Below are 21,952 nucleotides of genomic sequence, written 5' to 3'. Positions count from 1 at the left end.
ATGTGTCACACACAGACAATAGCTGTGTTGTTAGTGATGTGTCACACACAGACAATAGATGTGTTGTTAGTGATGTGTCACACACAGACAATAGCTGTGTTGTTAGTGATGTGTCACACACAGACAATGGATGTGTTGTTAATGTGTCACACACAGACAACAGCTGTGCTGTTAGTGATGTGTCACACACAGACAATAGCTGTGTTGTTAGTGATGTGTCACACACAGACAATAGCTGTGTTGTTAGTGATGTGTCACACACAGACAATAGCTGTGTTGTTAGTGATGTGTCACACACAGACAATAGATGTGTTGTTAGTGATGTGTCACACACAGACAATAGCTGTGTTGTTAGTGATGTGTCACACACAGACAATGGATGTGTTGTTAGTGATGTGTCACACACAGACAATGGATGTGTTGTTAGTGATGTGTCACACACAGATCATAGATGTGTTGTTAGTGATGTGTCACACACAGACAATAGATGTGTTGTTAGTTATGTGTCACACACAGACAATAGCTGTGTTGTTAGTGATGTGTCACACACAGACAATGGATGTGTTGTTAGTGATGTGTCACACACAGACAATGGATGTGTTGTTAGTGATGTGTCACACACAGATAATAGATGTGTTGTTAATAATGTGTCACACACAGACAATGGCTGTGTTGTTAGTGATGTGTCACACACAGACAATGGATGTGTTGTTAGTGAGGTGTCACACACAGACAATAGATGTGTTGTTAGTAATGTGTCACACACAGACAATGGATGTGTTGTTAGTGATGTTTCACACACAGACAATGGATGTGTTGATAGTGATTTGTCACACACAGACAATAGCTGTGTTGTTAATGTGTCACACACAGACAATAGCTGTGTTGTCATTGATGTGTCACACACAGACAATAGCTGTGTTGTTAGTGATGTGTCACACACATACAATAGATGTGTTGTTAGTGAGGTGTCACACACAGACAATAGCTATGTTATGAAGGTAATCACTATTTGTTTGTTGTTAAACGCTGCACTCAGCAATATTCCAGCTATATGACGGCAGTCTGTATATAATTGAGTCTGGACCAGACAATCCAGTGATTGATATGATGAGCATTGATCTATGCAACGGAGACACGATAACATGAATCAACCAAGTCAACGAGCCTGACCACCCGATCCCATTAGTCGCCTCTTATGACAGGCATAGTTGCATGTTACGGCAAGGATGGGTTGCTGAAGACCTATTCTTGCCCGGATCTTCATGGGCAGGTAATCCCTAACTGTTACTTTGAGATACATAATAACATTTCAGTTAGCAACAAACATGATCGGTATTAAAAGGATGAAATCAACTTGCTATGATGGCCAATTGGCCCCAGTCTTGTCCCTTCTTCAAGGTTTATTGTAAATTGAGGCTCTGGGTCTGTACTGGGAACATGAATTCTTTAAAGGCATTCTTGATTAGATAAATGAAAATGACGAGGCAGGATGAACCACCAAATCTTAAACTAAATTTAAGTTGAAACACATTCCATTAAGTGATTAATAGCAACATAAAAATACAGTGGAGTCTTACCATGATTTCTTTCTGGCAGCCTGCTAATCCTCCACACAACTGATTTGTACACGTGCTCATATTTTGCACTGCCGACTGATGCCTCCATGATGGTGGGAGTGAGCGCCCCTTGAGCCATCATAGTGAGACGTTCTAATCCCTTGATCTTGCCAGGTTTGCGAGCTGTTGCTTTGAAAGAGCCATATCCAAACCGCTTCTCATAACGAAACAGGTAAATCCATGGCTCAGGGATTGGGAATCGGATTTCAATATCCTCACATGGAAACTGTCCATGTTTTTTGCTGTTTGCATGGTATCCAGTCACTAACATGTCACACCTAATTTCAAAATGGTGACCCTTCAAAATCTGTTGGATTCTCATTTGCATTGGTAGTTCACGGTTTTCTTTAGGGCGTATTCGGAACCGTAAAAGTTCAAATTGACATGCATCTAAAGGATGAAATTTCAGAGTGTTTGTTCTGTCAAATTCATCCAAGTCAACAGAACAGTGAAACTCTGGTTCCTCTATTCTAATCCAATCCTCAGTTTTAACAGGAATAATGTCATACCTTCCCACAACTTCTCGCCCCTTCCGCCTCCGGTCGTTCATCCCCAGCTCACAAGATGGCATGCCAGTAACAAATGCCAGAAAGAATACTCTAACTCTTGCCTTCTGGGCTTCAACATGTCCTTCCTTGTTGATGACAGCTCTGTATTCATCCCAGACCTCAGCCTGAACCTCATCTTTGTTATAGGACAAGGTTTTTTCTCTATGGGCTTCTAGTTTCATGAAAGCATCTTCAATTTCCCACACAAATGTCCTCAAATCATCCTTACTTAAACTGCCAAATTTCAATAGTTCAGACACTTGAGGTGCATGATCTAGTATCATAGTTGGCTTCGGTTTACGCACAAATGAAGGGGTAATCCTCTCTGGTCTTATTCCAACTCTTTCCCTGTAGAATACATATTGAATTTTGACAGTATGGATTTTGCCAAACTGATCAAACTGTTGCAGTGCTGTTTCAGATATGGAGTAACATGGCTGAAGAGGCAGCTCCTGCACGGGTTCATTGTCACTTTCATCATTATAGATTTTCAACAAAAGCCCACCTTCTTTAGGTTTAGCTAGCCTAACAAACACAGTTTTCCAAAATCTGTTTCCAGCAAGCTTTTTCTTTGTTGGTTGCCTTAGCATCAACTTCCAGCCATCTCTTTCAAACTTAGCATTGAATTCTTCTATGGGCCCAAACTTATCTTCTTCTTCAGGAGTGCTGCTTTCAGTTGACATGCTCTGAAGCACATCACGCTGTTCCTTTGCTTTGGGAGTCTCTTCTTCCATCACCTGAAACTTGGCAAAGTTTTCCTCAGGAGGAGAGTCTCTGTCAAAAGGGTTTTCTCTCATGGGCATCTGTGGAGACTTTGGTGGTTTGGGTGGTGGAGGCAAAGCAGGAGGGGGGCCAGTTGAAACATTGGAGACAGCATCAAGAGATTTGATTTCAAGCATGAACGTGTCCTTCTCATTATCATTATCATTGTCAAACTTGTCAAGATTGTCATACGTTGAGTTATTGAGTTGTGGGTTGTTGGACACAGGGCCAAGGCCACCCACAGGAACATCATCTGGGTGCTCACCATCAATTATAGTCTTGAAAGGGTCAAATATGTCGGCAGAGTCTGTGTTTTGTGTTGTTGCTGGAGCTGTTGGTGCTGAACCTGCCCCAAACAGGAAGTCAGCTGCACCTGTTCCAGAATCCGTATTTGTATTTGTCACACCAAAAGCATCATCCGAAAAAAATGGATTAGCTTTCTTTGCCTCTGCAGCAATGTTTTCAAAACTAGCTGTCAGAAAAGGATTTTTGGGTTTGGCATCAAGTTGATCAAGCTTCTCACTGGCTGATTGGGCTGGAATACTTGCAGTTGTAAAGAGATCATCCTGAAATGGATTAGCAGTTTGAGTGACAGATCCTCCATCACCCCAGATGTCAGCAGCAGGGGCAGATGTTGTATGTTTTTCAAAGAAATCGTCATCAAAATCCATATCTTGCTGGAAGGACACCTGAGGTTTTGACTGTAGGGTATCAAAAGCTTGATCACTTGATGTATCCATCATGAATGGGTTTTTAGATGAAGCTGTGGTCTGTGGTTGACTTTGATCTGTAAATGCAGGATTTGTTTCCCCAAATGCTGCAGAGAGGTCGCCAAAAGCTGTAGATTGAACACCAAAAGCTGTAGATTGGTCACCAAAAGCTGTAGATTGGTCGCCAAAAGCAACTGCTTGGTCACCAAAGGCTGCTGCCTGGTCACCAAAAGCTACAGATTGATCACCAAAGGCTGTGGTTGTCTGTTCAACAAATGCACCAGAATCACCAAACCCACTTTGGTCACTGAATGAACTTGGTTCTCCAAATGCATCATCACTGAATGAAATTGCTGGCTTTGTGATTTTGGTTTCCGGAGAATCACTGATAGTGGTGGTCTCTTTTTGCGGAGCAAATGGATCAAGTGTATCAGTCGGATTTTTATCACTTGATTTGTGACGATTTCCAACAGAACCCCAAATACCATCAATTTCTTCTGTATGAACAGTTCCAAAGGGATCAAAACTCACAGCCTTCTTCTTTGGGGTAGCAGGATCCTTTGGTGGAAGTATTCCCTCTGACTTGAAGGGGTTTGCAGGTCCAGGGGTCTGTTCTTGCTCTTTGCTGACTTGTTCTACTCCCCATTGTAGGAAGTCATCCACCAGACTACGAGCTAGATCAGACACTGCAGTGCTCTCTGGAACCATCTGATCCTGCTCATTGAGAAAGTCCTGGTCAAAGGACAGGGGACTAGAACAGAGTGAAGACTGGGCACTGCTTTGGTTTGTTGAGCAGCCCAAGAACCAGTCAGACATTCCAGTATCTTGAGTGGTCACTTGGACCTTTGAGGGTGAGGCGGGGTGACTAAGAAAATCTCCAAGTCCCAAGAGGTCTTCATTGACAAAGACTTGACTCTGAGGCTGTACATTTGCATTGGGGTCATCTGTAAATGACAAGCCTAGCAGATCTTCCTCAGCTGGAGTAGGCGGATGAGGAACAGATATTACTGGCTTCTCAAACTCCAGTATATCTGTAAGGTTTTCTTGCTCCATGCTTGACCGTCTACTGCTGTAAGGCGGCTGGGGTGAGCGACTAGGAGAGTGCACAGGAGTGATTTTTAGATGAGGTAGGTCTTTCCCTGGATGGGCTATGAGAGCAGAGAGATCATTTCCGTTTTCATTCCCGTTTAACTCCGTTGACATCAATTCTTCAACATCCTGTTGTTCAGGCTCTTCAGATGACAGTGCTTCTGAATTATCAAACTGTGTCCATGAAACAGATGAAGAATCTTTTGAATCACGCTTTTCAGCTTTTGATGGAGAGATGCGACCAGATGGCGATATACGACCTGAAGCTAGCTTCCCTAAACTTGTTTGTGTTTTCAAAACATTAGTCTTTATCCTATCTTGCATCTGCAGGAATGCCTGCCAGTGTTCGGATTTTGATTTAACTGTTTCATCAACTTTTTCATCCTCTGCTAATTCTTTGGTTAAATTTTCTCTAGAAGGTGACTTGGATGGGGACTTAGAAGGTGATTTTGATGGAGATTTATTCCTTTTGTGTGCCCCTTGAGATGCTCGGATGAGAAAACCAAGACCTTTTGATGCTTTAGCTTTTTTAAATGGACTGCTGCTTTTGAAATGTGATCCTTTACTCTTTGGGCTTTCTACATTGGATTTGGCTGAAGCTGTTTCTCCTTTGTCAAAGACGTCATCTTTATCAGTTGTGATTGGCGAGGGTAGATCTGGGACCAAATTTGATGATTCATCCCAGGATCCAGTGGACATCTCTAGACAAAAGGATCAACCTGAAACACAAGAACATAATATTATTTCAAATGAGCGAGACATTCATATCTCTCCCCCCAAATAATAATTCACCTCCTTGGAAACAGAAATATAATTATGTATGTCTTTCTCTTGTGCCTTTGCAGCCAGTCAGTGTGTAGTTGAGTGTATGTTCGATTATGTCTCAGTTAGCAATATTTGAGAAATATCAATGCAGCCAGTGGATCTTGGGACCAGACAAACCAGTGGTTAAATGCAAGAGCTGTGGGACATGAAGACAGAAAATCAACAAGGTTAATACTGTATCAGTCATTGACCATTTTACATGGCTCTAAAAATACAAATCAATTCAAAGACATAACTCAGCTATCACATGACACCATATATACAACATAAATAGGTATATGGAATATCATCCAAAGTCTGTTGTTCCAGAGTCTGTTGCTTTTAGTTCTGAGTTCAATGTGTGGAATTGAAATACTTTGTCTGTTCAGTAAGGGCAATCAGTCCCTGCTAGGTTGAACTACCTCAAGGAAGTTAGCAGACAAGTCAAATATTGTTTTGAACAACCTCAACAATAGCGATGTATGAGTGCATCCTCAGTCTGAGCTCAAATACTGTTGCTAAAGGTTGCCAGAAAAAATGTAACGCTATGCCAATAGCTTCATTGTATTGCAGTCCTGTGCTAAAAACATGAAAGTTATGACGGATTAACATATCCAAGTGTTAATCAGCTACTTGCTACTTTCATCTGAAGCCCTGAAGTATGGTTTCACTAAGGACACAAACACTCTCCTACCCAAGATGACTGCTTTTCAGAATACAAATGATCTCTTCAGAAACACTTCTCTGTTGTCATGGCAATAAGGACAGTGATCCACTTAATTTTCAAATTATCCCCCAAATACAAGGAGGATTGTAAACTGTGATGCTTTCTGGCAGACCTGTGTATGCGCATCAGAGGGGATTATTCAATTATTCTCCTTTCTGTCAACTCCAGATATTGAGCAAAGACAGCAAGTTTTAGGAAGCTTTTTTGGCATTTATCAGAGAACAAACCATGTAACGTTTCCCTATTATTGATTGTCACTGCACACATAGTTGACCACCAAGCTGACAGATTCTTGAATTGTGATAAGGCAGCTCCAGGTCCCAGTGCCAGATGAAAGACCACTTTTTAGCAGTGTTGCAATAACAGACATCTGGTTAATGCCTACTCATATCAAAAACAACATATTGATCAGACACAAACAGGTTTCCTTTGCACTACAAAATGGTAAAAACATAACAGGATTGACTGTAACCTGAGCAAATGTAATCCGCCTCAAAAACAAGGTCGTGAAGCAGAAGAATGCTTCTGAACAGATTATAATGACACACTCTCGTCTACATTTCATCATTTCTTCAAGCAATTTCCTTATAAGTTTTGTACTTTTTGTCCACAGCCTTAAAGTTTCTGCATTTGTTAATCAACCATCATATTTTTTTTGTGTGTGTTTGTTAAGGCCGCACTCAGCAATATTCCAGCTATATGAAGGCGGGCTGTAAATAATCAAGTCTGGACCAGACAATCCAGTGATTGAGATCATGAGCATCAATCCACGCAATTGGGATCGATGACATGCATCAACCAAGTCAGTGAGCCTGACCACCCGATCCCAAATCAACCATCATATCTATGTGAGACATTATCTTTATGCTTAACTAAATAAATACACATGTCTTTGAAAGACAGAGCAACTAATGTGTCGGTTTGAATTATGGAATTAACAACCTCATTACTTTTAATATAAACACATACGACAAACTCAAGCACTCCAATTGAAGGCCATTGTCAAGGTCATATGCACAGGTTGCTAGCATAAAATAATTGTACACAAATACACAATGTGAATACCATACCATCATGTATTAACAATAAAAACAGAGCATGAACATTAAATGAGTACAATTTTGTATCCACATTCGACAATTTTCCAGTCACAGAATCAAAAATACAAATAGGTCACACCACAATCCTGGGCCACACACCCAGAAAACACACACGAACAAAGTAATACCTATTTCTGTAGATTTTTCGAGAGAAATAACAAAATGACGTTGGTGAAAGCTGTGACCTGTTGAGGTCTGCAATATTGTGACAGATGTCATGATCATTAACAAGAAAAAAATTGCCACCCTAATTAATCTTGTATTGTATATACGCATGTGCATTGTTGATTCATGAGAAACGCTAACCCGCATCCCACTTTATAAATTAAACTACTTGCAAATAGCATCAGCCTGTCTCTCAAGTGCAGATGTTCTTCTTGCGTCACAGGGAACATATTGAGCACAAACCAAAACAAAACAATCAGTCCCATGTTACATATATCTTCAGGCACAAATGTCACATTTTCAACAGTTTGCCTGAAGCATCATTATTTGAACAAGGGCAGAGAGAAATGAATGGTTTCTATTGCTTTGCCAAACTGTCTGCTACTTATCATTAATTCACTCAAAACAAACAGAGGTTGCTGAACTCATCTTGCCATTTTGAAAACAATAGATTCAGGAAACATGTGAAATTGTTTGATTCCGAACAATTATTTTCATTACATTAGTATCCACTGGTTCCCAGACTATCTGTCACAAATGTGCCAGATCCAGCTGAAGAACCCTTTGGACAGACACATGTCATATATATTTATATTTATCTCACCATGGATGATAAAACTATGACAAGATTTAACAGCAACACTTAGAAACAATCAATAATGCACCTTATGCTAATCACGACATTGCTTGGGAACCACACATATGCTATGGTAATAATCTATACTTCACAACCACCACAGATCATTAACGCTTGCTTTTAACCTCATTCACTCTGCCCACAAAGGCATGTTCATTATAAATAATCACACATTCCGTGATCCCTGGACAATCACATTCATATTAGTCCAGGTGTGCAACGACAGAAACAATACCAGCACAAAAAATACAAAACCTTAACCACAAGCCTACCTTCTTTACTACTACAACCGATGTAGGCACCAATGGAATTTCATCCAACTGCTTGTGAATGCTGACAGACGTTGTGGAGGACATTAACACAGTGCGAGGGAGCGATTGGTAGAGAGGATGCAGTCAAACAGGAAGTAAGAAGTGGTAGGTGGAATTTTGAGGCGTGATGGCACTAGATGTCACTCTAGAGCAAGAGTTAGCATCCAGCGTGTCGTCACAACCACCATGTTTCTCGTGTCAGCCGGAACTTGGAATCGCTGCTTGCTTTGGTCACATGACTTGTGCAGCATAAGATTTACGATAATTTCCAAATTTGGATCAGGGTTGTTGTGTCGTAAAAGAAGTCCATTGGGAACATAATAGTAATCTTCTGAGCACCAATTCATGATAAATGGAAGGAAAGGCTTGGTAAATGTTGCATATAATTGTGAATCTCTTACTGGACTTCATTATTATGAATGGGAATTTTAATAAAATATATTGAGTTGAAGTTAGAATGTCTAATCTGTTGAAGTAATGCTGTGAAGAAGAGAATGAATTATTAAACAACTGAGTGTGTGTGAACCATTTTGAATCTGTGGATTGAATATTGCGTTGTTTTCAGCACAGAGTCGATCTGGTTATAATGAGAATACTTCAAGCCGGGAGCAGAGCTTAGGTTGACGAATAAGTCGGGGAAAATCAATACCGTTCGTAGAATGAAGCCGATCTCCTCTCCCACACAACCTCTTGTCCTTCACAAGCAGTGTGGTGAGCTTACAGATTAGACTCATAAGCCTGTTGCCCAAGCCTGAAAGCAAACTTTCCACAAAATTGGATGAAGTATTGTTTCACCTGTCAATGACTGGGCCCATTGGTTCCTAGGATTCAGCAAATGGTAGCTGAGAGTTCTTCCCTGATAATCTATACTGCTTATTACTGACCAGTCAATGCACTGGTGACAAGCTTGATGCCATCAGCTCTGCATCCTCAGTATGGAATATGATACAATGATGGTGTGAAGTCATCAATACCTTCCACAATGCATGTGCTGACTGGGTGGCAATGCTTTGAAACCCTGCTCCAGACAGTCTGAAGCATTACAAGCATTGCACCCACACATACACCTTTGATACTCCTACCACATGACTATGAAAATTAATATCACACTGGCGTGCCTCTGATACCATGCCTACGGGAATAACAATCTATGTTAATTTGAAACGCATGCAATTTCACTGGTGGAGTCTCATATTAAATAGTGGAGTCTCCAGCTACAAACTCCACACACCTCCAACCATATCAACAAGGTGCCAAGGTCACTGCATCAGAACGTGTGTCCCACATCTGACACGCTTTGCCAGCAAGGCTACATGGAACATGCAAAGACACTTACAGGATAACAAATATCTGTGAATGGCATATTCATACACCTTTAATCAACCTTCCCACACCATGCCAACAACTGCATGATGATTCACATTAGATGGCTTAACACCTCGCCACAAGACACTCAATCTTTGGTGATTCATATTGCATCTATCTATTGTACCTATTCCACACAAGTCTGCATCAATAATTATATTACACTTCTGTCACCATGACAAAAAGGCAGCATGTAAACTCATGACAGATGCCTCCTTGATACAATGCAAATAATGGTGGCATGGGGATTAATCATTACAGGCTGCACAGGAACTTATTTTACCTCTGACACCACAACGAGGCTGTACGGGGACTTATTTCACTTCTGACACCATAACAAGGCTGTACGGGGACTTATTTCACTTCTGACACCACAACAAGGTTGCACAGGGACTTATTGCACCTCACAACAATGCTACACAGGGACTTTACCTCTATTCTGACATCATGACAAGGCTGCATGGGGATCCATATTATCGCTGACACCATGACAATGCGACCCGAGAACACATATTACCTCAACAACAACCTAAACAAGGCTACATGGAAAGAGATATTAAATCCCAATTGTATCAAAACAAGTGCTACAAAATTCAATTCTAAAGCTCTTAACCACTATTACAACAACATGACAGAGCTGCTGCTAATGCAAATATTTGCTAGCTCCAAGATGGTGTTTGGTACTTGTGCAGGCTATTCAGGTTAAACTTTGACAACAGCCTTTAACCAGAATGCTGTCACTAAGTCAGGCATTCAGACGCAGGCTTATTCCATACAAGCTTAATTTGACTTTGGTGCTCTTGAGGCAACTATTCAAAAGACGAATTATGCATCAATTGATTTTTGGGTATTTCCACTGTGATGCATTACTTCAGCAGAAATTGGTATTTTGGCACATCCCTCAAGCAGTCCAGGCCTGCTTCCAGTTTGACATTATCATTATTTTCTCACACAAACAATCAAGGCGAGAAAATCATACCATCAGTTTCACCAAACATCACAAATTGAGATACAGCTGTATAAAATTCTCATTCAATACATGCCATCTCCACCTGTTGAGCCACATTCATTTCTGCCCTACATGAACAAACTGGAATACCACCCCAAGGAGTTCACAGGCTGCACATCCCATTTTATATTCAATGTCATAGACAATTCCCACCATCCAGCAGTAAAAGGAAATATCCAGTACTCTACCAATGCTTCTGTGACCCATAAAATGTATGTAGCTCTCCCCTAACAACTGCTGCACACTTAATAAGCAGTTACTATTACTAATATTATTCATTAGTCCTGACTTCAATGCATCATCCATAAGCACACACTACCTTAACCATGCCAAATATGATTTAAATGTCCACCTCTCCTACTATTCACTAGACCCTGAGTGAGTGAGTGAGTGTAGGTGAGTGGGTTGGGTTTAAAGCTGCTTTAAGGGGCTCAGGTGGCCCAGTCGTCTAAGGTGCTGCGATTCACTTTGCAGAGTTGCGTCCCTTGGGCATGCCAGAAACCTATGATTGTGGGTTCGAATCCCGGTTCAAAGCGGTAAACGTCCGAGACCTGCATCACTTCGGGCTTTCCTCCCATATTAAGCAGACACGCCGTGATATGACTGGAATAATGTTAAAAGCGGCGTTAAACGCAACTCACTCACTCACTCACTAAAACAGTTTTCCAGTTGCATCACAGCATGTTGTCTTGATGTGGGAGGAAAGCCTAAAGTGATGCAGGTCTTAGATGTTTACCACTTTGGTGAAACCAACGAGCACGGGTATGGTACTGACCGTCACTTGACTGTGACCTTGCTACATGTAAAGCCCTTACAGGCCTACAGTACCCAAACCACACCAAAACAGTACCCCAAACCTTAATTTACCCCCTACTTGTTAGGGAGTTCTGACCATCCTACAAAACATATGCAACATAGGCATTCATTATCGTTGCAAATGCCACTGCTACCCACACTCTACAATCTACCTCGAGAACATTCACTAATCTGGTCCTGGCTATGTATATGTATGTAGCAGGCATCGGCAGACTCTACTATTTGAAATCTATAATCTACATCTCCCAGTATTTTCTAGTGCTGACCTTGCTACATAATGTATCACATATGTAAGAGTTGATGGCAGTGAAGCTGATTAAGTTAGAGCTTCATCGCCACCCACGCTCAGAGATGTGACGAACTATGCTTACTTGTCTCACTAGGAAGTGGACTCGCCCTTGCGTATATCCAATGCAGCAACACAGGTATCCACTACCCCAACCACTCCTATATGAAATCCATAGCCTATTTCTCCTTCTATTTACAAGCTATCTTCTTTGCTACATAATGTATGCAACATAGCTAGGCCACCCCCACAAAGCACATTCCATAGTCAGCCTCTTAATGCACCTTGCCACGTAATGTACATAGCACTTGCAGACATCCTATACTCTAACCACCACCACCACCACCACCGTCATCACCTCCATCACCACTCCATATTCAACCTAACACCTTGTGCTAGTCCCGAACTTGCAACATAATGTACAGAGCCCTTGCAGACATCCTATACTCTAACTACCACCATCACCACCACCACCACCATTCCACATTCAACCACCACCACCACCACTCCACATTCAACCTCACACCTTGTGCTAGTCCTGACCTTGCCACATAAAGTACATAGTACTTGCAGGCATCCATTACTCTAACCACCATCACCACCACCACCACCACCACCACCACAACCACTCCATATTCAACCTCCCACCTTGTGCTAGTCCTGACCTTGTTCCACGATATATGCAGCAGTAGGTGTACAAAACCAAAGGAACATACCAGCCAGAAAATCAATGGCCAGCCAACGACCACTATCCTGGTCAGGCTTAATGATGGATGATTGACGCAACAGGGGTCGCATCTTTCAAGATGAATACAGAGTAATTACATGCTATAATGACTGCCTTTTCACACAGTGTCTCAGGCAGTAGGCTGACGTTCAGTTTGTACATGCTGTGAGTGAGTGAGTGAGTGAGTGAGTGAGTGAGTGAGTGAGTGAGTGAGTGAGTGAGTGAGTGAGTTGGGATTAGACGACTGGGCCAACCTGACCTTGTAATTAACATAAAACCTACAGGCAACAAGTCATGATTAGATTTCATCAGTGTAGTTAACAAAAGCTGACATTACTTTCATTATTTTTTTCATATTCTAAATAAATTGTTGCACTTTTTGAAAGTTGCATTTGATATATGAACTCAATGAACTCAAGCACTGCACAAGACTGTATCCGGCAGTAAATTCTCTTCCTTATGTGTATCACTTCTAAATGCCATTCAAAGACTTGAAAGCATGACAGTCCATTTAGAACCTGTAAAAGCCATATAGCTGACGATTCATAACTATGAAACATCTGAAGATCAGATATGTATTGAGTTAAGTTATTTGGGATGGCATGGAAAATTGGAATGTATTTACTTCAGTTTAACATGGATACCCCGCTCAGACACAGAATACTGACTCAGAGCCGACCAATTCTTGTTTTAGCCCCTAATGCCAAACGCCAGACAGGGTAACAACAAGTATCATCTTTTAACATCTTTTGGTATGACACGGCCAGGGATCGAACTCCGGACCTTCCGCTCTCCGCATAGTGGGTTCTTACAAACGTTTGCACATCGGTTTTCTGATTCATACCTCAATTAACCGTAACAAATACACAGTCAATCCTTATAATTAAATTCGACAAAGAAAAAATTATTAACCTTAAGTAGATTATTCAAAAGCAATCATATAATCAAAGTAGACAAAAATGATGAGATTAATAAACATTCCAGAGGTAGGAATACATACTGTGGCGTAACATGAATCAGGAGATTGTTTAATTTATGCACATGATTTGACACGCCCACAAAGTATGTAGCCAATCAATGGAGAGTAGCATCAAACAAGTTCAGAGGACCTGTCAATCAAGGCAACAGGCAAGAAGAACTGCAATAGTCAGACTGTAACAAACCGGAACAAGAATGTCAGGGAGAAGGCGGCTGTTTTATAACGACATGGTCGGGTACAGCCAGATTCAAACATTAGTTCCCTCGGAACGGGAAGGCACAACTGGAAAAAATGTTAGAAATGAAACCTTAAGACATGAAATTTGTGGAACCGAGGCAAGTGAAAAAACACAGGCGAGGGTGCCATCACATTTGCTGTTTCATTCCTTTTCGATCTTTGGCCTTGAAGGATGATTTGGACGATGAATATGCATGAATTTCGCTACAAAGTCCTGTGCATGACGACACAGGTGAGCAAAAGGGAACTCCCTCGACTATAATATGGGATTCTCCGACGTTCCATTGTGGTGAAAGTTGACCGCTTTGCTTTGGTCGGTGAATGTTTTACATTCATTGGGAAATAAATGCAATAACACATGACCAATTCAGCTAACCAGAATGCAGGAATTACAATGAACACAACAAAATTTAATTTTATCGCTGTGAATTATTCATTCCTATAACATGTATGAGGGAATTCACGTCATTGGTTTTGATGACATGATTTATACATGCATTGAAAGTGATCCATCTTGCATGAAGTTTCTACACTCTATAGAAAAAGGCACAATGTGTGTAATTTACAGTGGTGGAAAAGAAAAGGATCTTCAGTAATTGGGGAGAATAGCATAATGTCAGTGGGATCTGACAATAACAAATGCTGGTGAAATTCCCTCAGTTGGTCAAACAAAACACAGTGTATCTAGTGTGTATCCAGCAGAGGTCAACTTAACTGCTGGCCCTTGGCCAGTTAAAATTACGAAAGGCTTGCTGAAACATTAGGTTTAGTCTGTCAATATTTTATTAAATCCAGCATACTATATATTAGTCATAAGACCGAAAAAGTAGTATGACAATCACAAATTTTCCAACAAGATTAATTTTCACAACCAACAAAAAATAAATTGAGTCTGTCACAACTTCTTTGGCACACAAATCTATCACTGTGATAAACCACACTTAAACATATTTTTGTGTTGTTTAACAATTTTATTAACAATTATATGTCAGTTTGTACAAATTGAAGGATTATCAAACTATTTGGGTATTTTCAGGGCTTTTCAAGGCTGACACTAAAAATCAAGGCTTTACAAATTCAAGAAATTGAAAATCAAGACCTTTTCCAGCCTGTAAGAACACTGTAAAATGTATAGGTGTGGCCTGGCTGGTTAGTCAAAAGTTCACGCTTTCACCATGTATGTTTCATTTTTTTTAAATCGGACACTACTCGTGAAACACGTAATTTTGATTAGAAAACATTAAGGGGGGATGAAGTCGTGTGAATAGTTTACTCAAAGAAAGATACATCCCGATCATCTCAGCAGAATGACATAACTGGCAGTCATTCAGTATTGTGTACAACAACATCCTTATTTGCTCATAATAAAATGGAAGGCAAGATTTAATCTCAGTGTGCAGGAAAAAGCATTTTGGGGGGTTAGTTTTAATATTTTCGGAGTGCCCCCTAGGTAACTCAGTCGCTACTCAACCACAGGTTCGGCTTTGCGGCCTCCATCATCAAGTAGTGGGCCATTGTTTTGAGAAAGGCCAGTAACTTTTGAAAGGAGCAAGCCCTGCTGACTACATCCAAATTTGTTGTTAAATCTACCCCTGTCCAGGAAGTGTGGAACATTCCAACTGTAAATGGATATCTGGTGTGGCATAATGTCCTAAGTCTATTGAAATATTCATACATCCATATTCATAGATGGACACCCAATAAGACATTCAGATAACATAATATTACACAGATTAGATGGCTTTCTTTATGAATAGGTTTTCCTGTTTGCATAGAAAGCCAAGATTACATTGGAAAGGTTTATAGGAACATAAATTCCAGAATTTGTGAGTGAGTGAGTGAGTGAGTGAGTGAGTGAGTGAGTGAGTAGCACAGACTGGATTAAAATTACTCTGAACAAGTTCAACTAGTAAACAGCTATAAAAAGAAAGGTTTCTAAGATCTCACCCTGCAGCCAATGCCATTTCGTTCATTCCACTCAACGTTCTTGGTTTTTAAGATTACATTCCGATGAATCTACTGCCAAAACTGCCTTCTAAAAACATCAATCGACTCCAAGTCTCAACAGATGCAGAAAATCAATGTTCAAAGTGGTCTTGTTGCCTGATCACTGAGCATTCGAGATACAAGTATTGTAAACACAGCTCTTGATGTTGTGTTACTCTGGAAATAGCAAACTCAATATTTCCTCACTGGACATGGCCCTTGTGGCATCGTTTCCTAGAAACCAAACTGATAGATACTACTTCCCTATAATTTGGTTATCTTCATGGCTGTCACTTCAGTTTATATCTCCTTTATAACCCTTTGGGATTACAGGGAGCTACATGCTTCCTGTAACAAGCCTAGGATTACAATAACAATCCAATTTCTAAACTTTAATTGTCAGACAATTGCATATCAGAGGCTTAATATGACAATTAAAATGTGAAATTCTTATTGAACATTTTCTTTTCAGATATTTTTTTCTGACAACTTTACCATGAATATATAAATGTACCATACTTAGTCATGCAATTATGTTTTTCATCAAATGGTATTAAATCAACAAAGGACATAACAACAACGGGGGGTTTACTGATTAAATCAACTGACAGTTATCTGAATACAGGGGTTTGGCATGAAAGACAGGATATGTTGAGAATGCCTTACATATGTGATCAAGGTATATATAGGATATCAATCTCTATGGCTGATGCTGGTGGTTCTAATATATGTCTGGGTGGGTGGGTTACAAATTCACAGAGGTTTAACTGTAATGTTTAGGTTAGGCTGAGGGAAATAAGGAGCAGCGTCTGACATTAAGTAATTCATAATGATGTGTCTGGTGTTCATGGAGTTGTTAGGATGTTTCTGATGTTCATGGAGTTGTTAGGATGTGTCTGATGTTCATGGAGTTGTTAGGATGTGTCTGATGTTCATGGGGTTGTGAGAATGTATCTGATGTTCATGGAGTTGTTAGGATGTGTCTGATGTTTGTGGGGTTGTTAGGATGTATCTGATGTTCCTGGAGTTGTTAGGATGTGTCTGATGTTCATGGGGTTGTTAGGATGTGTCTGATGTTCATGGAGTTGTTAGGATGTATCTGATGTTCATGGAGTTGTTAGGATGTGTCTGATGTTCATGGGGTTGTGAGAATGTATCTGATGTTCATGGAGTTGTTAGGATGTGTCTGATGTTTGTGGGGTTGTTAGGATGTATCTGATGTTCCTGGAGTTGTTAGGATGTGTCTGATGTTCATGGGGTTGTTAGGATGTATCTGATGTTCATGGAGTTGTTAGGATGTATCTGATGTTCATGGAGTTGTCAGGATGTGTCTGATGTTCATGAAGTTGTCAGGATGTGTCTGGTGTTCATGGAGTTGTTAGGATGTGTCTGATGTTCATGGAGTTGTTAGGATGTGTCTGATGTTCATGGAGTTGTTAGGATGTGTCTGGTGTTCATGGAGTTGTTAGGATGTGTCTGGTGTTCATGGAGTTGTTAGGATGTGTCTGGTGTTCATGGAGTTGTTAGGATGTGTCTGGTGTTCATGGAGTTGTTAGGATGTGTCTGGTGTTCATGTAGTTGTTAGGATGTGTCTGGTGTTCATGTAGTTGTTAGGATGTGTCTGGTGTTCATGGAGTTGTTAGGATGTGTCTGATGTTCATGGAGTTGTCAGGATGTGTCTTGTGCTCATGGAGTTGTTAGGATGTGTCTGGTGTTCATGGAGTTGTTAGGATGTGTCTGATGTTTGTGGGGTTGTTAGGATGTATCTGATGTTCCTGGAGTTGTTAGGATGTGTCTGGTGTTCATGGAGTTGTTAGGATGTGTCTGATATTCATGGAGTTGTTAGGATGTGTCTGGTGCTCCTGGGGTTGTTAGGATGTGTCTGATGCTCATGGAGTTGTTAGGATGTGTCTGGTGCTCCTGGAGTTGGTGCTCCACACAGATGTAGCTGCATCTCGTGACTAGACACTGTTTCCTTTACAGAACATAACCTCCTTTCTTGAAATTCCTTTCCATCTCACTATGCTTCTTTATACCGCTATCAAAGTATTAATGGACGCAGATCTTCACAGGAAGAAACCACTAAAAACCCTTTTAGGGATAAGCTTCATCTTCTGAGAACTTTGAGCCCTCCTTTATGTTTTGACCAATATATTTACAATTATCATATTTTCCCCCAGAGATAGACAAACTTTCCCTGACAGCTATTAGTGACACACTCCTGAACATCAAAGACTATGCAAGCTAATAGGCATCTCATAAGTGTGCCAATCAGAGAGTAGACCACATACATGTAGAGATACGCTTGAGCGGTCTTGTGATAGAGGATCTGCAGGACAGGAGAAGGTCATGGGTTTGATCCCCAGCCGTATCTAACAAAAGAAGTTAAAATATGGTACTTGATGTTACACTGCCTGGCGCTAGGGATTCAGAGCTCCAGATAACCTTTTGAGCAATTGAGTTTTTACTCGAAGATTTCTATTTTAATTGGGTTATTACATTTTTCATTGGGTAACCAATATTTTTTCACTCATCTATTCATCACTCTATTTGGGTTTTTCCAAAAATGAGCAAACATTTTGAGATTTCAAAAAAATAATAATAATGTTTTAGATGTATACAAGGGTAAAAAATTTAACTAAAGGCTTGACTCGGAAAGTAAGTAAGCTCGTAATTGTGTTTCGGAAATTAGCTCTGTTGTACGCATGCTGAAAAAGCATCACTGGGTATTTACGTAAGCTGTTTTTGTACGTTTGAGTTTTTCATTTAATGGATGCGTTTCTGTACGCAAGTTAATTGAAAGTAATTGGGTTTTGAATATTTTTGGGGGTATTTTACGCAAATGCGCAGCTTATCTGTAGCTCTGGGATTATGTGGCTAAAACAAGGACTGGTCGCTATACTGAGTCTCAGTGGTATACTGTGTCTCAGACAGACACACACGGCGTTAACGCGACGTTAAACCCCATTTCACTTCACCTCACCTACACGTATATTACAACTTACCAGTTGTAGTAAAATAGTCAAAACTGTATAATCATGTCTAAATTATTTCAAGACCATCAACATATTGTCATGAATATCTCACCATGTATAATACTGTCATACCCATATCATCATATTTAATATGGTCCGGATCATCCCCAGTACAAACAATACTGTCAATACTTCACCGTCATGTATAATATCATCAATACCACATCATCATCATGACATCAATTCTCCAGACTCTTATTTGTTTGAACATGTGATAAAATACAAACATGGTAATTCAATCCTAAATCAGATCAAACTTCTGCTTCCAAATAATCATAACTAACTAAAAATACACATCCAAGCATTAAATCATTAACCCCAACAAACGCAAATACGAAGATGAACAATTTCAATTTGATCAACCAAGCCTCAGAGCCATTAGTCCCATAACACAGACATTATGAGCATCAATCCCAGTAACAGCTGGTAATCCCCTCCTAGGTGTGCACAAGTCACGGCTCCCAATGGCAGGCACCTAACAGCCATGGCCAATCTATACTGAAAACAACAGCATCATTGATCACTGACTCAAGTGTGGTCTGTTATCCCCCACCCTCAGCCAGGAATTACATAAAGATGAAAGCCGACTCAAGTACTGTGAATTATTCATAACCACACTATAGACGGACTGGTGGCTCAGCACAAGCTCCTCAGGAAGTGGTCTTTATAAAGGCTTAACAGTGCTTGTGCACAGACTTATCCAGGAAATGTAAAATAATTTCAGAAAGTTTTTTCAGTAAGTAAAAACTTTGATGCCAGGACCATTACTTTAGATAGCCAGGACTCTGGTCATTGACCCCCCAAAACAGATGTTTACTTGGAGTTTTCTCCCCAAATGTAATGATGTTACATAAATAACAAGTTGGAAATGTCCCCTAACCATATGTTTCTAATACCTAACCATCCTTTTCCTAGATGATGTGTCGTTGGACCCATAACTACATATATTATTCTGAAGCACTGTGTGACACTGAACATAATAAATTCCAATTAGATCAGGTGTGTAAAGTTGCATATCTTAGGCATGCCATGGTCCTATGATCCAAGGTTCAAGATCTGGGTACAGAATAGGTCTTCAGCAACCCATGCTTGCCGTAAAAGGTAACTATGCTTGTCGTAGGAGGTGACAAACGGGATCAGGTGTCTGGCTCGCAGACTTGGTTGATGCATGTCATCGTATCCCAACTGTGTGGATCTATGCACATGATGTCAATCACTGGATTGTCTGGTCCAGACTCGATTATTTACTGACCACCATCTAGTGAGTATAGCAGGAATATCCCCGTATGTGGCATTAAACAACAAACAAATGAACAAATCAAATTCCCGATTTGCCCTGATTATGATAATTGGTTTGTTGGCACCAAACCATGCTCATGGGTTCTCCAAGGATTTTGACCCGTGAAGATTCCGGGGTAGAATAGGTCTTCAGCAACCCATACTTGCAGTAAAAGGCGACTATGCTTGTCGTAAAAGGCGACTAACGGGATCGGGTGGTCAACAAACAAACAAAAAAATCTCCAAAGGATTTCCTTCCACATTAGGCTTAAGTTATGATACACTGTTTAAAACTGTGTAAAACAACTCAGTCAAGTCACTAGAATCTTCAAGAAACATGACATACAAAATAGATAATACTGGATTCAAGTTTAAGTGACTTACTGAGAGTGAAGGTGAACAGAAAGAATGATAACTTTCTTACTCTGAAGGCCCAAGGTTCCTGCACCAGCAGCATGCCCATTAGTAGGCACTACCACTGTCAGGGTTGAGGTGATTATATCTTGCAGACAGACATCACGGGGACAGTGACAGTATGTGTTCCAAAGAAGGCTTAATCTGGCAGGGAAAGTCAGGAGATGTTGGCATGGGGTTGGTCTATCTGTCTGGCGGCTATATGGTGACCTAGTTTTTCAAAGTACGATAGCTGATGACCTGTCATCCAAGCTCTGACTGAGAGAACCAGAGGAAGGTTCTTACTGGAGAAGAGTAAGTAAGATAAGATTTATGGATGAACAACTTCTTTATCACAATAAGGAGTGACGTTTTGGTGTAGGTTCTTACACCGTTATCAAGCAAGTCACTTGCGTGATAACGTTGTTAGAACCTACTCCAAAATGTTGCTCCTAATTGTAATAAAGAAGTTCTTCATCCATAAATTTTATCCTTACTAAGTACTCCAACTTCTAAATGCCTCTCAAAGAAGTTGAAGGAGAGTAGTGAGTGAATGTTGTTTTATAGTGCAATAGTATACACTCAAACATACCATAGCAGTATATACATAATTGAATCATGGCTTGTCAAACTAGTGGTTGAAAGGACAAACAACAGTCCACACCATCAGGGTATGATGACAGGTTGACAATGTACCCATGCTCACTTGTAGGCAAGGTGAGGTGAAATTGGGTTTAACGTCGCGTCCAAGATTATTGCACTTATATAGCGACGTGCATGCACGTGTATGTGTGTGTGTGGCTGCTTGTACTAGTCCGGACTGATGCCGATTTATAGTGCTAGCTCACTGAGATACCATGCCGCAGTTTAACATGAATACCCCACTCAGACACAGTATACTGACTCCGAGCCGACCAGTCCTTGTTTTAGCCCCTTAATGCCGAGCGCCAGACAGGGTAACAACAAGTACAATCTTTTAACGTCTTTTTGTATGACGCGGCCCGGGATCGAACCCTGGACCTTCCGCTCTCCGGGCGGACGCTCTACCACAAGACCACGGAGGCGGTCACTTGTAGACAAGCAACGAGTGCTGAAAGCCTATTCTTCCCCAATATTCCCCTCAAAGTGTATTGAGGAAGAAGTGATAATTTGGAGACAAAACTTCTGTTTAGAAACAGTTGACAGAAATTAGTTTCTGATGTAACAAACCATCTCTGTTATCAGTGCTTATTGTGTGGCACTGGGCCCATTTCCTAAATGACAAAAGACATGTTTGCCAAACCCTGTAATTGAATTATGGCATATGGCTGATTATAAAAGGTCACTGTTAACACCCTTAAAATAAATAGGTGAATGTCATCATGCAGCT

The 21,952-nt window shown here is 40.6% G+C and overlaps 1 protein-coding gene across 4 annotated transcripts in view; it reads right to left on the bottom strand.

Moving 5' to 3' along the window:
• Positions 1-21,952, bottom strand: part of LOC124146681 (protein stoned-B-like) — a 149,384-nt gene that overhangs the window by 23,702 nt on the left and 103,730 nt on the right. For 3 of the 4 annotated variants that reach the window (XM_046517095.2, XM_046517094.2, XM_046517096.2), the window contains one exon: positions 1,581-5,447. In XM_046517095.2, coding sequence (XP_046373051.1) covers positions 1,581-5,427 — 3,847 coding nt within the window. In that variant the 5' untranslated portion in view covers positions 5,428-5,447. Of the gene's footprint in view, positions 1-1,580; positions 5,448-8,433; positions 8,919-21,952 lie in introns of those variants that run through there. The other variant, XM_046517097.2, reaches the window with a different exon arrangement.

This window comes from Haliotis rufescens, unplaced genomic scaffold, assembly GCF_023055435.1.
Source record: "Haliotis rufescens isolate VD_foot unplaced genomic scaffold, xgHalRufe1.0.p SCAF_3, whole genome shotgun sequence".
NCBI classification, from domain to species: domain Eukaryota; kingdom Metazoa; phylum Mollusca; class Gastropoda; order Lepetellida; family Haliotidae; genus Haliotis; species Haliotis rufescens.
The sequence above is the reverse complement of the archived record's forward strand: the minus strand, read 5'-3'. Positions and strand labels throughout refer to the sequence as shown.